This window comes from Sander lucioperca, chromosome 5 (genome assembly GCF_008315115.2).
Source record: "Sander lucioperca isolate FBNREF2018 chromosome 5, SLUC_FBN_1.2, whole genome shotgun sequence".
Lineage (NCBI taxonomy): Eukaryota > Metazoa > Chordata > Actinopteri > Perciformes > Percidae > Sander > Sander lucioperca.
The window spans coordinates 6,045,709-6,060,677 of NC_050177.1; the positions used below are offsets into that span (position 1 = coordinate 6,045,709).

Here is a 14,969-nt window from a genome sequence, read left to right on the forward strand (position 1 = left end):
ATGATTTCTCACAATAATTATCAACAATGACTTAACAAGGTGGGAAACAGATAATATCAATATTCAATTTTTATTTTTAGAACAGGCCTGAGGGCTACTCATGTGGTCCTTGGGGGCTACCTGGTGCCCGCGGGCACCGTGTTGGTGACCCCTGGCCTATACTCATAGAATTTGGAGTTACAATAACGTAATATCGGTCTGCCAGGTTTTTGTATTCATCTGATGAGCAATTCAGTCAGTGAAAGTATATCACAGGACCACAGAGCTAGAGAAGGATGTTTAGACAGTGTGCAATGCATGCAGGGGAACTACTGTATTCTGCTAAACCTCCCAATTTACTGGAAGCCAGCTGCAGGTGAGGTTAGTGCATGCTTCCTGTTCCTGTAATACTTCCTCATGCTGGTTTTGCTGCAGACAGATTCTCATGGCCCACCACAACGAATTATAAATGACAAGAGGCCTACTACTCTACTCAGCCAGACGAGGCGTTTCTGCCAGAAATTTGTCTGGTTATGATCTCTGATTTTCTTTTACAACACCTTTTTTTCTAAATTCTTTAAATTTTATCTCAATTTTAAGTGTGAAATAATGCTTTAGAAACTGTGCCTTTGAATCTGAGTGCACGCTTCAGATTTCCAGATGAAGACTACCAGATAAGATTGCGAATGCAGACTAAAAAAAGTAGAACAAAATGAGAAAACAAGACAGGTCTTGCCTAGAACTGCAGTGGGTTCCATATTAACGCCCACGTAGGCGTGGCTTTGGATCAACAGCATATCCCCAACCAGAAACCCTTCGCGTTTGATTTCCCTGTCCGGAAGCTTCCTGCTCAGAGTGAACTTTTTTCCGCAGAGGTAGGCACTCGTATTGTTTTCATGATTGGAATATATATTTCAAAGACTGTATGACTGTATGACTGTTAGACTGAAGTATAACCTTTAGGATGCTTATTGTGTCATACCCGGTGTTAAACAGGTGTATCGAACTCCAACAGTAAGCTATGTGCTTTTTAAAGCCTGTCATATTTTGCTCTCCTGTCGTCCCAGGCGTACACCTGTGTGGCGTTCAGCACCTCGGAATAACGTAGGCTATCAAAACGCTTATTTCAACTGTAGTCTGGATCAACGGATACATTTTCAGGATAAGCCATCATACCTGCATCATTTATTCACACCCAAATACTGATGAGTAATAGCTAAGATGTTATAATAAATTATTATAACCTTGGTAATAGCCTACTGTGGAGGCTATACAGTTTTTAAGTTAATATGTAGGTTACATTTGACATTTATTGTGGTGTGATTCCTTAATTCTACTGAGCTCCTGTGATTAATTTCACCTGCTAATTTGGAAAGCATAACTCAACGTATGAACACTCTTTTTGTATAAAAGTATGTTTTTAGGAAACTACTATAAACATATTAGATATTTCATTATAACATGAACAATGGTTGCTTTGCTTGCCGGAGTTTAATTGAAGTTTACAATTGTTTTTACAGCAATAACTACTGAAAGTGTAACCTGTTAACCAGGCATGATGATGAACTGCTGTGGTCTGCTCACTGCCAATAAGGAACCAGGTACAGAGCTGATAGAATATGTATAACTATTAGGCTACATTAGGTTTTAGTCACGCAATTTTTTATTTTATTTTTTTTTATTTCTGTACATGGATTGATTGTGGGTGTGAATACATGGGTTCTATGTGCTGATGTTCATGCAAAAGTGTGTGCGGGCTTCACGGTGGCAGAAAGGGGCTTTTTCAAACATTTTAAAAATTGAAAATACTATGTACACATTTATACTAAAAGAGAGATAAAATCTAGTCATTCAGGGACTGTAATTTGTATCATAAACCATTTGTAAATACTGTCACCCACGTAACACAATGTGTTTCATTGTGTTTCCTTCCGTTTCTTGGTCAGTTCCTCTGAAGAGCGTGGAGGTGGAGCTGGAGGTGAGGGCCCATGTGGCTACAGTGGTCTCCACTCTGAACTATGAGAACAAGGAGGACAAACCACTGGAGGCTGTTTTTGTCTTCCCTCTTCCTGGAGATGCTGCTGTCTGTCACTTCAGTGCTAAGATTGGACAGACAGAGATTGTAGCTGAGGTGAAGGAGAAACAGAAGGTGAGCTGGACAGTAAAGACTTACTCACTACAATGGAGCCTAAAAACAGAGCAAACACAGTAAATGTTACTCACATGTGCCATCTGTTCTCCAGGCTCGTGAGGAGTATGATGATGCTTTGAGCTCTGGTCAGCAGGCCTTCCTGTTGGAGGAGAGTGATCAGAGTCCAGATATATTCTCTCTGAGTGTGGGCAGTCTGCGTCCAGGAGAGAGCGCCTCCATCAGGCTGGAGTACGTCACTGAGCTGGCTGTGCAGGCTGATGAAGGGCTGAGGTTTTGTCTGCCTGCTGTGCTCAACCCTCGCTACCAACCTCAGGGTAGGAAACTCAGGCACACCACACCTGCCCATGTAAAGGCTTTATTGCAACAGTGACACACCTTGTTTCAATAGAGCACTTGCCCAGCAAGAGCTGCTTTTAAAAACATCTATCACTCATTCATTGCATTTCTGTTAACTTCAGTAGCTTGAAAGAGGGTTGAGATAAAAATAGTGTGTTCACACTGACTCCCAGTGTTTCCATACAAACATCCATTGGGCTTTGTCTGAAATGGAAATAAAGGGCTGAATTTTTATATTTATAGCCTTGCCAGAGACATGGCTCAAGGAAATGAAAGCCGGTCAGTCGGTCGGACATTTTGAACAGACATTCATGTCCCCCTCAGACGATACCAGCAGGTTGACATTTTTGGCTTTAAGTGAAATGTCTTCAAAACTATTGGATGAATTGCCATCCATGAATTGGTACAGATATCCATGGTGCCCAGAAGATGAAACTGAATGTCTTTGGTCCACCATTTTTTCCTTGAGCGCCACCAGCAGGTCAAACTTTCTCTATTAGTTTGTAATGGTTTATGGTTTATGACCAAATAATACTAGAAAAACTAGAACGGCACTTCAAGAGTGCAGACCTCCGCCAAGGCCATGCCCTATCTGGCAATGTTAACAAAAGTAAAAAAAATTCTACTCTATATTCTCCCCATGATTCAGATCCGTTTCATGAAAATGGGGCCAGCAGTTTTTCCGTAATCCTGCTGACAAACAAACCTAACCGAAAACATAACCTTCTTCTTAGAGAATGGTATTTCCCTCAGCCTCAGCTGTACTTTGTGTTAGTTAGTAAATGTTAGCATGCTAACCCACTGCACTAAGATCTTTAAAATGGTAAACAGAATGGTAAACTGTCAGCATGTTAGAATTGTCATTATTAGCATTTTAGCATGCTACCATAAGGATTCATCTTAAAGCACCACTGTACTGCTCACAAAGCAACAAGCATGGCTGTAGACCATAAGTGTTGTTTTAGTTTAGCTATTATTTAGTATAGGTATTTTTTTCTTTCCACTGTAGACAGTTTGACAGTACAAGATGGGGAGAGAGGTCCCTGTCTGGAATCAAACCTTGCGGTTATGTGACATGCTCTGTGCCGAACCACTCGGCTACCAAGGCTCCAGATTATAGCATTTCTAACTTGTTCACAGGGAGTGGAGGTAGTGGAGGTAGCAACGTTCAGATGACTTCTGTTCCAGCCTCTCTGGTGCCCTACAGTCTGTCTTTCTCTGCCCGAGTGTCCTCTCCTCGTCCAGTCTCTAAAGTAGAGTCCAACTGTCCCCTGGACGCTCTCCAGTACCTCAACACAGAGCAAACCCAGGCTACGGTAGGTAGAGGGCTGATGTGTCTGCTGTGTGATTCTTCCTCAATATTGAAAGCAAGATATATCACTTTATTTTATATTTATGAGTGTTTTGTGAACTGTAGGTTAAGTTGGCTGCAGGACACAAGTTTGACAGAGATGTTGAACTGCTGATTTATTACAAAGATGCCCACCAGCCCACTGCTGTGGTTGAGGCAGGACAGGCCTCTGCCAAGCCTGGTGAGACTGTTTATTATATGCACCTTCCAACTGATACGTTACTTATGGTGGAATAAATGTTACAAAGCCAGATTTGTGGTTATTTTTCTGTCTCTCCTCTGTGTTTCAGGCACTCTGATGGGTGATCCAGTGGTGATGCTGAGCCTGTACCCTGAGTTCCCCCAGGCTGTGATGTCTTCAGTCACCTCATGTGGAGAGTTTGTGTTCTTATTGGATAGATCTGGCAGTATGGATGGGGCCCGTATAAAGAGTGCCAGGGTATTCATTATGTGTTAGTTCTGTAATTAAATCATTCACAGTGTCCCTCTGACACAGTGGCCTTCACTATCTTTTCTCTCTTCCCTTAAGGATACTCTGCTGCTCCTGTTGAAGAGCTTACCAATGGGCTGCTATTTCAACATCTACAGTTTTGGGTCCAGCTATGAACACATCTTCCCGTAAGTCACTCGCTCATGACACTCAGTCCATCAAATTCATTCTTGTTTTAGGTGTTAATGCTTGTAGATTTATTGTGTGTGGTGGCAGTAAGAGTGTGGAGTACAGCCAGAAGACCATGGAAGAGGCTCTGAAAAAAGTTGAAGAGATGCAAGCTAATCTGGGAGGAACAGAGATCCTGATGCCCCTCAAACACATTTACAGCCAGCCCTGCATTCCCAGTCAACCTAGACAAGTAATACACACACACACACACACACACACACACACACACACACACACACACACACACACACAGCCATGACATTCAGTCATACCTACTGACTCATACCTACTGTTATCTATGTTTAACAGGTTCACTCTTACCACACTTTGATCTTTACACTTTACCAATGAAACCACTTGTGTTACTGAACTTTCAACACATGCTGCATGCTTCTATGTAAACTCTCCTCCCTAGCTATTTGTCTTTACTGACGGAGAGGTGTGCAACACCAAAGAAGTTATAAATCTGGTGATGAAGAATTCAGGTTCCCACAGGTAAAATGTCAAACACATTAATAACAACAAACAAACACCCACACAATTCCCACAATATGTCTCATGTTCTAATGCTTTATGTATTTAAAGTGGCTATGTAGAACTTTCAGTTTGTGTTGATTCTAGTGGCCGCTTTGGAAAAAAGAGGTAGTGTTTTTACCACACCTGCTGTTTTGCCCACTGTATATTACTGAGGTAGCGTTACAGGGAGGTCATGTAGTTGCGATGAATGTTTTGCTCAGACAGAAAATCATTCATTTACAATAACAAAATAAGTTACAGAGGCATCGTGGCATTTCAAGTATTGCATATGGTAACTTAGCCTACTATGGATGTCTCGTGAACTAAACCGGGTATCGCTGTCATTGCCAAAGCAATAAGGTTGACGGAGCAACCAACGTAATAATAACTTAGATTAATATAGCGCATTTAATGAAACCCATGGACGCTTTACACAAGTAATGTTACAAAGGGACAAGGGAACAGAAAATAGTAGGCCAAGACCAACATGGACTAAAAGGAATAAAATGTCTGTGCTAAATGGAAGGGGGACATAATTTAATCTAGGATACTGAAGTAAAACCACATTGCGCATTGTAAAGTTATTTTATTAATGAAATAGACATTACCATGCCGTAATTGTCTCCGTCTGTTAAAAGAAAACTACTGTATTGTAGGTGTTTCTCTTTTGGGATTGGGGAAGGGGCCAGCTCTGCTCTTATCAACGGGTTGGCCAAGGAAGGAGGAGGTCACGCTCAGTTCATCACAGGAACTGACAGGATGCAACCCAAAGTAAGAATGACATTAAACACAATAAAACGGTCAAATTAAACAATGCAACAGCACATTTATACTCAGAAGTCATTGTTCCAGTACCTTAAAACAACAGTGTACCTACTCATCATCAGGTGATGCAGTCGCTGCGTTTTGCTCTGCAACCAGCTGTGGTGGACATCTCAGTCAAGTGGGATTTGCCAAAGGGAGTGTCCGTCACTGCTCTCTCTCCACCAATCACAGCACTTTTCCAGGGTCAAAGGTCACTGGTTTATGGCCAGCTCACTGGAAAGGTAAGAGCAGCACCATCTCATAGTGACAAACCTCTCTAGTTAGATTATTTCAGGTTTGAAACATTTGAATGACCGTGATTTGTATGTAATTATAATAATAAGGGTTTTCCACACTAATACTTTCTCAGAGTTCAGAGGCAGCGGAGGGCTGTGTGACGGTGAAGTACAGCCTGGCAGGTCATCCCTCTCAGAACCAGGTCCACTTCAGTCTCACACCTGCAGAGGACACTGGGTAAAGAAGGTTTTGGTCACACAGCACTGCTATACATTGGACTCTGACTTTACAAATGTTAAGTTTAATGTATATATTAAGATAAAAAAAAAATAAAACTGTAGCAAATAAAAAATGACAACATGACAACTATTTATGAAAATAATTAGGGCCCGAGCGCCGACAGCGACGAAGGCCCTAATGAAACTGAAGGAATTATTATTATTATTACGGCAAATGAATTGGCTTTTTGAGGGGCTTAACACATTCAAAAACTCACCAAAATTGGCGGTCGCATCAATCCTGGTGAAAATTTGCATATTTTAAGGGTTTCGGGAATAGGCGCACAAAAATGGCTCGCTGGCACCCCCTACAATGTTAAAAAAATTGAAACCCTGCAGTGTGTTTAACGTAGACTCACGAAACTTGGTACACATATGTAGCATGTCAAGACGTACAAAAAAGCTCATTGGAGCCATACCCTAAACCCAACTGGAAGTCTGAGTGTTATAGGGCCAAAACGCTTTTGGCCCTATAACTCCCAAACCATACATCGCACATTCAAAAACCATATATTTTCACGTTCCCTGGATCCAGCTGAATCTGGTGATATAGGCCACGCCCATTTCCGCCTAGACTTTTATGCGTGAAAAAACGCGATTTATTGAAAACCTACTTTTCCGAACTCCTCCTAGACCGTGCGACCGATCTGCACGAAACTTGGCACGTAGCATCTCCCGACCGACCTGACAAAAAGTTATCCAAAGAATTTTTATAGGATAAAAATTGCGCATATTACGCACAAACAAATTTGTGTAGCTAAGTATGAAAACACCTACTTTGCCATATCTCGACCAAAATGAATGCTATCAATGCAAAACGTAAGATTCTTGTTTGCCATGACCCTCTGGAGGTGCCCCACACATTCTACAAAAAATGGCCACTAGGGGGTGCTACAAGTACATAAAGTTTATACCTCATGAACGGCTCATCCGACTTTTACAAAATTTGATGGGTACCATCTAGGCCCACTTCTGAGGCCAACCCCACAGTGGGATACTGATTGATCAAAGTGGGCGTGGCCTATGGGACCCACATTTGGATTCACCACTTACACTAATGTGAACAGCTTTAAATTTACAGGGTACATGTACAATGGGTCTTGGACCTCACCTACCAAAAAATACACATGTGGACCACTAGGTGGTGCTATAATGACGTCAAACGTGTTTTTGCCTATAACTCCCACGTTACACATCGCACATTAGAAAGCCTTACAGCCACGTGTTCCTTGAATTAAGCTGAATCACATGATATAGGCCGCGCCCATTTCCGCTAAGAAGTTTTTTCGCAATATCGCGCAATGGGCAAAACCAACTTTTTCGAACTCGTCCTAGGCCATGTGACCAATCTGCACGAAACCTGGTAAATGGCATGTCCAGATGGACCTGACCAAAAGTTATCAAAAGAATATTGCTACGTTAAAGTATGCGCATTTGACGACCAAACTAATTTTCGTAGCTAGCTACCACACACATATCATATCTCGGCCAAATTAAATGTTATCAGCAAAGTATTTGAAATCATTGTTCAACATCTCACTACAATGTTCTGTACCAAATCTGCCAAAAATCGGTCATTAGGGGGCGCTGTAATCAACGTTTAAGTTGTTTTGGCCAATAACTCCATGCATTTAAATGGGAAATTTGCAATTGCAATATCTCTGCCAGAGTAAAGGCTATCAACACGAAACTTGTGATGCTTGTTCGGCATGCCGCTCTGAGGCTCTCTACCAAATTTAGTAAGTAAAGATCGGCCAATAGGGGGTGCTATAGTCAACGTAGACCAGTTTGGGCCATTTTACCTCTTCTGAGGTCGAGCATATAGGTCATATACGACGCCAAACGTCACTTCTGATTCATAACTTAATAACTTTATAATTATAACTAGTAGAAACTCAGTCTTTTGGAGCTAAAAGCGAACAGTCGCCGCGTTCTGCTGATGTCTTTGTTGTCTTCCTAGCCCTTACAGAAGGTTTTGTATCCAGCCTAGAAGTCCAGAGTTTTTTGGGGTCTTTGTGCCATTAATCCATACTGTTACATCCAAGATTGATACATTGTATGTAAGAAATGTAAATAGTTTGTCCTTTACATGAGTTATAATGTTCAATATGTTTATTTTTGCACTGGATGACTCCAAATATATAGAACTGTTTTAGACAACACAAATGTTTGTGTGGCATTGCTGTGTGTGTGATATCAATATATATCTGTGAGATTCATGTTCCGTTCTATTTATTTATTTGTCTTTATGGGCCTACAACCTTTTTAACATTCAAGTTACCTCACTGCAGCACAAATATTCTAATAACCCAGTTTTTCCTGAAAAAAAATGATGTTCATAGATTGACTGTGGACAACAGGGTTTGATGTTTTTTATAGAAAATAAAGCCAGATGGACCAGAGGTTGTCAAAAATCCTTTAGGGCTCTGGGATATTTGCAATGGGAGACCTTGCGGCTCACACCTCTTAATATTTCCTGACGTTTGCCTCCCAACCGTTACGCTTTGGGTTCCACTTTCACACGCACCCCGGGTTGTCGGGGCGACTGCTGCCTGGCGCCGGGAGGCTTGGACCCCGTCATAACTGCTTGCAGTTCTAGTTAGGGCCAGAGCACGAAAGTGCGAAGGAACCTATCATTTGTCTAAAAGTATTCCAATTTACATGAAACTTAGAATGTGTGGTCTACATGTGATATTGCGTCCGCCGGTAACCCCCTGGGCAAGGGGCGAGGGCCCGTCATCGCTGCTTGCAGCTTTAATTTTTTTTGTTCTTTGAGCTGCTGCACACTTGAACCAAAATGGCGGCTGCTACGACCAACTTGCACTTGTTGTGCTCGCACGTTTAAAATAGGGTCCACAGGTAACTTTAAGTAAAGGAATCAAAGTGTCTATGATAACCCTAAATCTCTGAATACTTGGATAACAGAGCTCTTGACAGAATACATATATGGAGCTGGTTTTCACTGCTGACCTGGCTGACAGGCTTTTAGTTTAGCTGAGGCCTTCTGTGTGGAGTTTTCTCTGGGTGCTATTGTTTTCATTCACTGGACTGGGCATGTAATGTAATGGACAATTCCGCTTCCAACCTGTGAGGGGACCGTAGAGGGAAAAAGTTACTGAGTGTTGCTGCAATACTAGAGAACTTTTCCTGCTTCGGTCCCCCTACAGGTTGGAAGCGGAATTGTCCATTACATTACATTGTCCAGTTCATTTGAACTACGGATCCACTACCCGATCTGGCAAACTTGCATAATGTAATGTAATGGACAATTCCGCCTCCAACCTGTAGGGGGACCGTAGTGGGAAAAGTTCTCTAGTGTTGCTTTAAGATTGGCTGTAGGTGTGATTGGTTTCCTGTACATGATATCATTGCCCTGGCTGCACCTATAGAGTATGGCTGCACCCTGCTTCTCATCCAGTATGTGCTGGGTTAGGCTCCATCTCTCTAGGATCCTGAACATGATATGCTGATATAGATAACGGATCAATGGAAAAATTAGTAGTACTAATACTATAATATGGCAAATCTCTGTGCATATGTGTTTACATCTCTCTTCTGTCTGCAGATTACTGGTCCACAGGTTGGCTGCTCGGACTCTGATTCGCTCCCTGGAGATGGAGGAGAGAGAGCGCGGAAGAGAGCAAGAGGAAGGAGTGAAGAAAAAGGTGGTAGAGCTCAGTGTCCAATCAGGAGTGAGCAGTGCCTTCACTGCCTTCATTGCTGTCAACAAAGGAGACGGCGAGGTGATTCAAGGAAATCTGGTGCGCAGAAATGTTCCAACACCCAGTGAGTATTTCCACAAAAAAAGGTTACCCTCTACTAAAGAGATACTATACTGTAGCTGACAATGAATAATAGTGTAGAGAAGCGTGATGATACTGCTTTAACATTAAAAAAAATCTTTGCTCATTTGCAAATATACAAATCAGTTTCTTAATTGAATTTGATTTGGAGTTGAGAGCTAGCATTTGTTCTTTGCTCACAGCGTGTGAATAGATTTTTTTTATTACCAAGTCTCATGTCTTGACCTCATACACTTTTTTTTTTTTTTCTTCTTTTTTTCTTTTTCTTTTGAAATCTCTAAGGGATGATGGCCTGTAGAATGCCTATGATGGCTATGGCGAACTCTTTTCCATCCTGTCCTCCTGGTAAGAATATTAAGTAAAAAGCTGAATGGCAGTGAAACACACATCTGTGTATTTCTATAGATAGAGTTAATGGATGTGACAAAACCCAGTAACACTTTATTATAATACTCCATTAATTGACGTCATGCATGAAAAAGCATGAATTCATCTTCATAGAGGATTCATAGATAAATATATAGATAAAGTTACAGGCTAAAAAAACTGAATTGTAGTGTTGTAATCAGGATTAACTAAACATTACGTCTTCATGTTTGTGGCTCTTCAAATAAAGTGCTGACCTGGTCCATCTTTAACATTGATGAATAGGATATGATTAATGGTGGCATGTGCAACAATCCTATTTGTGATCCCTCAAAAAAAGAAATTGTCAAGACATTTCAGGTGTAGAAGTTAGTAAAAAGTAAGATTCATAAATATCCTCATCTTTAACATTGATAAATAAGAATATATGATTACTGGTTGCTTAACATTAAATGTATTATGAATTAAAGGAGTCACTCCTTTAGGAGTGGGTTGGCAAAGTGATACTGAAATCACAAAATTTACTCAATATAGTATACTGCAGATGCATTTTTAAAGTTGCTTTATTCACAACAACATAAGGCCCGTAAACAGTAATGTTTAATGACTGAATAATTCAACACCCAGTGAGTATTTCCACACAAAAAAGGTTACCCTCTACTAAGGAGATACTATACTGTAGCTGACTATGAATAATAGTGTAGAGATGCATGTACTGCTTTAACATTTAAAAAGAAAATCATTGATCATTTGCAAATCTACAAATCAGTTGGAATTTGATTTGGAGTTGGGAGCTAGCATTTGTTCTTCGCTCACTGCGTGTTTGTACATCTGTACACATGTTCCCATGTACATTTTAGATATTTTGAATATTTGAAAGAACTGAATATTTTTCAACTGCTTGTTGTGAGTCATTGTAAAAAGTTCAGAAACCAGTGGTTTTGTATAGAGTTTTTGTATAAGTCTCATGTCTTGACCTCATACTCTTTTTTTTTTTTTTCTTTTTTTTGAAATCTCTAAGGGATGATGGCCTGTAGTATGGGTAGGTCTGTTCGGTCCTGTCCTCCTGGTAAGAATATTAAGTAAAAAGCTGAAAGGCAGTGTAACACACATCTGTGTATTTCTAAAGATAGAGTTAATGGATGTGATTAAAACAAACCCCAGTAACACTTTTATAATAGTACATGAATTATCATGAATACATGCATGATGTCATGCATGAAAAAGCATGAATTCATGCATGTAGTATTTCATGAGCTATCAGTAATGTACAGGGATTAATAGTATATCATGCATGACTTAATGCAAGATCAATATGTTAATGAATGCATCCATTTAAGGTATTCCAATCGTCATGATTTCTGATTTATTAATGATGTTCATGTCTTCTTCATAGATAAATATATAGTTAAAGTGACAGGCTATACAAACTGAATTGTAGTGTTGTAATCAGGATTAACTAAACATTACTTCTTCATGTTTGTGGCCCTTTAAATAAAGTGCTGACCTGATTCATCTTTAACATTGATAAATAGGATATGATTAATGGTGGCATATGCAACAATCATCTTTGTGACTCATCAAAAAAAAATTGTCAAGACATTTCGGGTGTAGAAGTTAGTAAAAAGTAAGATTCATAAATATCCTCATCTTTAACATTGATAAATAAGATATGATTAATGGTGGCACAACATTAAATATATTACGAATTAAAGGAGTGGGTTGGCAAAATGATACTGAAGTCACTAAATTTACTCAAAATATAGTACACTGAAGATGCATTTTTAAAGTTGCTTTATTCAAAACAACATAAGGCACATAAACAGTAATGTCTAATGACTTGACATAATGAGTATTTCCACACAAAAAAAGATTACCCTCTACTAAGGAGATACTATACTGTAGCTGACTATGAATAATAGTGTAGAGACGCATGATAATGTACTGCTTTAACTTAAAAAAAATCTTTGATCATTTGCAAATCTACAAATCAGTTGAATTTGATTTGGAGTTGAGAGCTAGCATTTGTTTTTTGCTCACAGCGTGTTTGCACATCTGTACACATGTTCCCATGTACTTTTGAGATATTTTGAATATTTTAAAGACCTGAATATGTGTATTTCTATAGATAGAGTTAATGAATGTGATTAAAACAAACCCCAGTAACACTTTTATAATAGTACATGAATTATCATGAATACATGCATGACGTCATGCATGAAAAAGCATGAATTCATGCATGTAGTACTTCATGAGCTATCAGTAATGTACAGGGATTAATAGTATATCATGCATGACTTAATGCAGGAACAATATGTTAATTAATGCATCCACTTAAGGTATTCCAATCGTCATGATTTCTGATTTATTAATGATGTTCATGTCTCATAGATAAATCTGTAATTAAAGTGACAGGCTAAAACAAACTGAATTGTAGTGTTGTAATCAGGATTAACTAAACATTACTTCTTCATATTTACGGCCCTTCAAATAAAGTGCTGACCTGATTCATCTTTAACATTGATAAATAGGATATGATTAATGGTGGCATATGCTGCAATCATCTTTGTGATCTCTCAAATAAAAAAAAGTTAAGACATTTCAGGTGTACAGACACTTAGAAGTTAATAAAAAGTCAAATTCATATTGCTGATGTTGGATGGGTTGCAGGTTACCTCAAAATCAAATAAAGGGGGGCGGGGGTGAGTTTCTTTATTAGAAAATATTTAACTGATGCTGACTCAGGATCATCTTAGTCAGTCATGGGTTGTCCTGAGATTCAGATGTGGACATGGAAACTGTCTTCTTGAGTTGGAAGTGTTAATACATTTGGTGAATTTCTGCCTTTTTTTCATCCAGTGCCTTTTTATCCAGTGAAACTTTTTATATGTCCAATACTTTGATTAATGATCAAATACCTGCAAAACTAAACTAAACAAAGCCTCAGCTTAGTCCTTACAGTACTTAGCGTTTATGGCTCAGTACATCAGCATGTTAACATTGTCATTGTGTGCATGTTAACAAGTACAGTTAGTACAGCCTCACACAAGAGCTAGCAGGACTGTAGACTTTTTTTTTTTTTTTTTTTTTTTTTTTACTCCTGTCTGGTTCTTTATTAATTATCTGCAAATTATCAAAGTCAAGACAGTAAAAACTTGGTAACTTATTTATTTAATTTGTTAGTCAGACATGCAATGTTTTAGTTACTGTATATTGGCACTAGACCTAATTTATGCAAGAAAACCATTTAAGAATGTTTAATATTCAATAAACAACAATCTAACAATCAAGGTGAATACAGCCAGATTCCATGTAGGGAGCAACAATATAATTTTATGCAGGCATGCTAACCTGGATAACACTAACTCACATTTCTGTGTTCTCTGTTGTGTAGTAATTCACTCAAATATGTTAAGCTGCAGTAACTCTAGTATACAAATTCACAAAGATGATCTTTATCTTTGCACTTTGATAGTCTCAGAAAGCTGTTTGCCCAAGCAGCCACCCAGAGACCCTTTGCTGCAGCTGGTCTCCCTCCAGAAGGCGTCTGGCTGCTGGGTACTGGATCCAGCTCTGGCTGCTGCACTGGGAAAGACCAGCGAGGAGGTGGAAAAGTCCAAGCCTGCATCGGTGGGTTATTGTCAAATATATAATAACATAAAGTATTTAATAAATATTTTTTTTAAGTGGAAGTATTTAAGTGTATTTTATTATGTTGTTGGGAAGTAAGATTTTTCCTTTTTGCTGTCTCGGTTTCTTCTCTTTGAATTTGTTTTTGTTGTCTCCTGGAGCGCTTTGACTGTGTTTTTTATTTTTTTAATTTGGTGAATTAGGTGAACCAGGAAGTATGGGCCACCATTCTGGCTCTGATCTGGCTCCATGGTTTCAAGATGGATGCTCAGGAAGAGTGGGAGCTTCTGGCTATGAAGGCTGTGTCATGGCTCCGTGCCCAGAATGGTAATAACCATAATCATAAGTGTTTATCTGTTTTTAACAGTGTGTGCTGCTTAAAATCAGCTGTTTTTTTCCACACACTCTGCTGATGACTTCTTTTGTGTTTTCTTTCAGCTCCATGTGTGACAGAGTGTGTGGAAGCTGGAAATGCTCTGTTGGGGTTTAACGTGCAGAAAGACGCTCTGGGACTCTGAGATTTTCATTTGATCAGCTTATCTTTAGGATTGAAGCATTTACTCCATCCACCCTTTTATTATGACCATTGTACCATACTATTTACCTAACAACAATTAAATATTGTTCTTTTATGTTTTTCTATTTGTTGTTTTCCTTGTTTTTATGTGTATTAGTCTTTTGATTTTGTATCTATTTTGGTACCTATAAATAGACATGTAACAATTATTACATCATTGAATAATTGTACATTTTTTAATATAATCACAGTTTCTTTGTTTAACCACAATGAATTGCTAACATTAGCTAAGGTCTTAAGGCGTATGACTGGTAATTGTTGATTTGGTTTAGATATGCC

At 39.3% G+C, this 14,969-nt stretch overlaps 1 protein-coding gene across 2 annotated transcripts; it reads left to right on the forward strand.

The window, feature by feature from the left end:
• The first annotated feature begins 753 nt into the window (after nucleotides 1-753).
• LOC116046545 (von Willebrand factor A domain-containing protein 5A-like) lies at nucleotides 754-14,755 on the forward strand. 2 transcript variants are annotated; one of them, XM_031294918.2, is made up of 19 exons: nucleotides 754-854; nucleotides 1,500-1,580; nucleotides 1,926-2,128; nucleotides 2,223-2,445; nucleotides 3,608-3,783; nucleotides 3,885-3,999; nucleotides 4,109-4,257; nucleotides 4,348-4,436; nucleotides 4,525-4,669; nucleotides 4,895-4,974; nucleotides 5,652-5,766; nucleotides 5,883-6,041; nucleotides 6,170-6,273; nucleotides 9,880-10,100; nucleotides 10,400-10,462; nucleotides 11,505-11,552; nucleotides 13,959-14,113; nucleotides 14,317-14,440; nucleotides 14,552-14,755. In XM_031294918.2, exons 2-19 carry the CDS (start codon nucleotides 1,535-1,537, stop codon nucleotides 14,629-14,631), a joined length of 2,295 nt encoding a protein of 764 aa, XP_031150778.1. In that variant the 5' UTR covers nucleotides 754-854; nucleotides 1,500-1,534; the 3' UTR covers nucleotides 14,632-14,755. The 2 variants fall into 2 exon arrangements, with proteins under 2 accessions (XP_031150778.1, XP_031150780.1); XM_031294920.2 differs by lacking the exon at nucleotides 11,505-11,552.
• The last annotated feature ends 214 nt before the right edge of the window (nucleotides 14,756-14,969 follow it).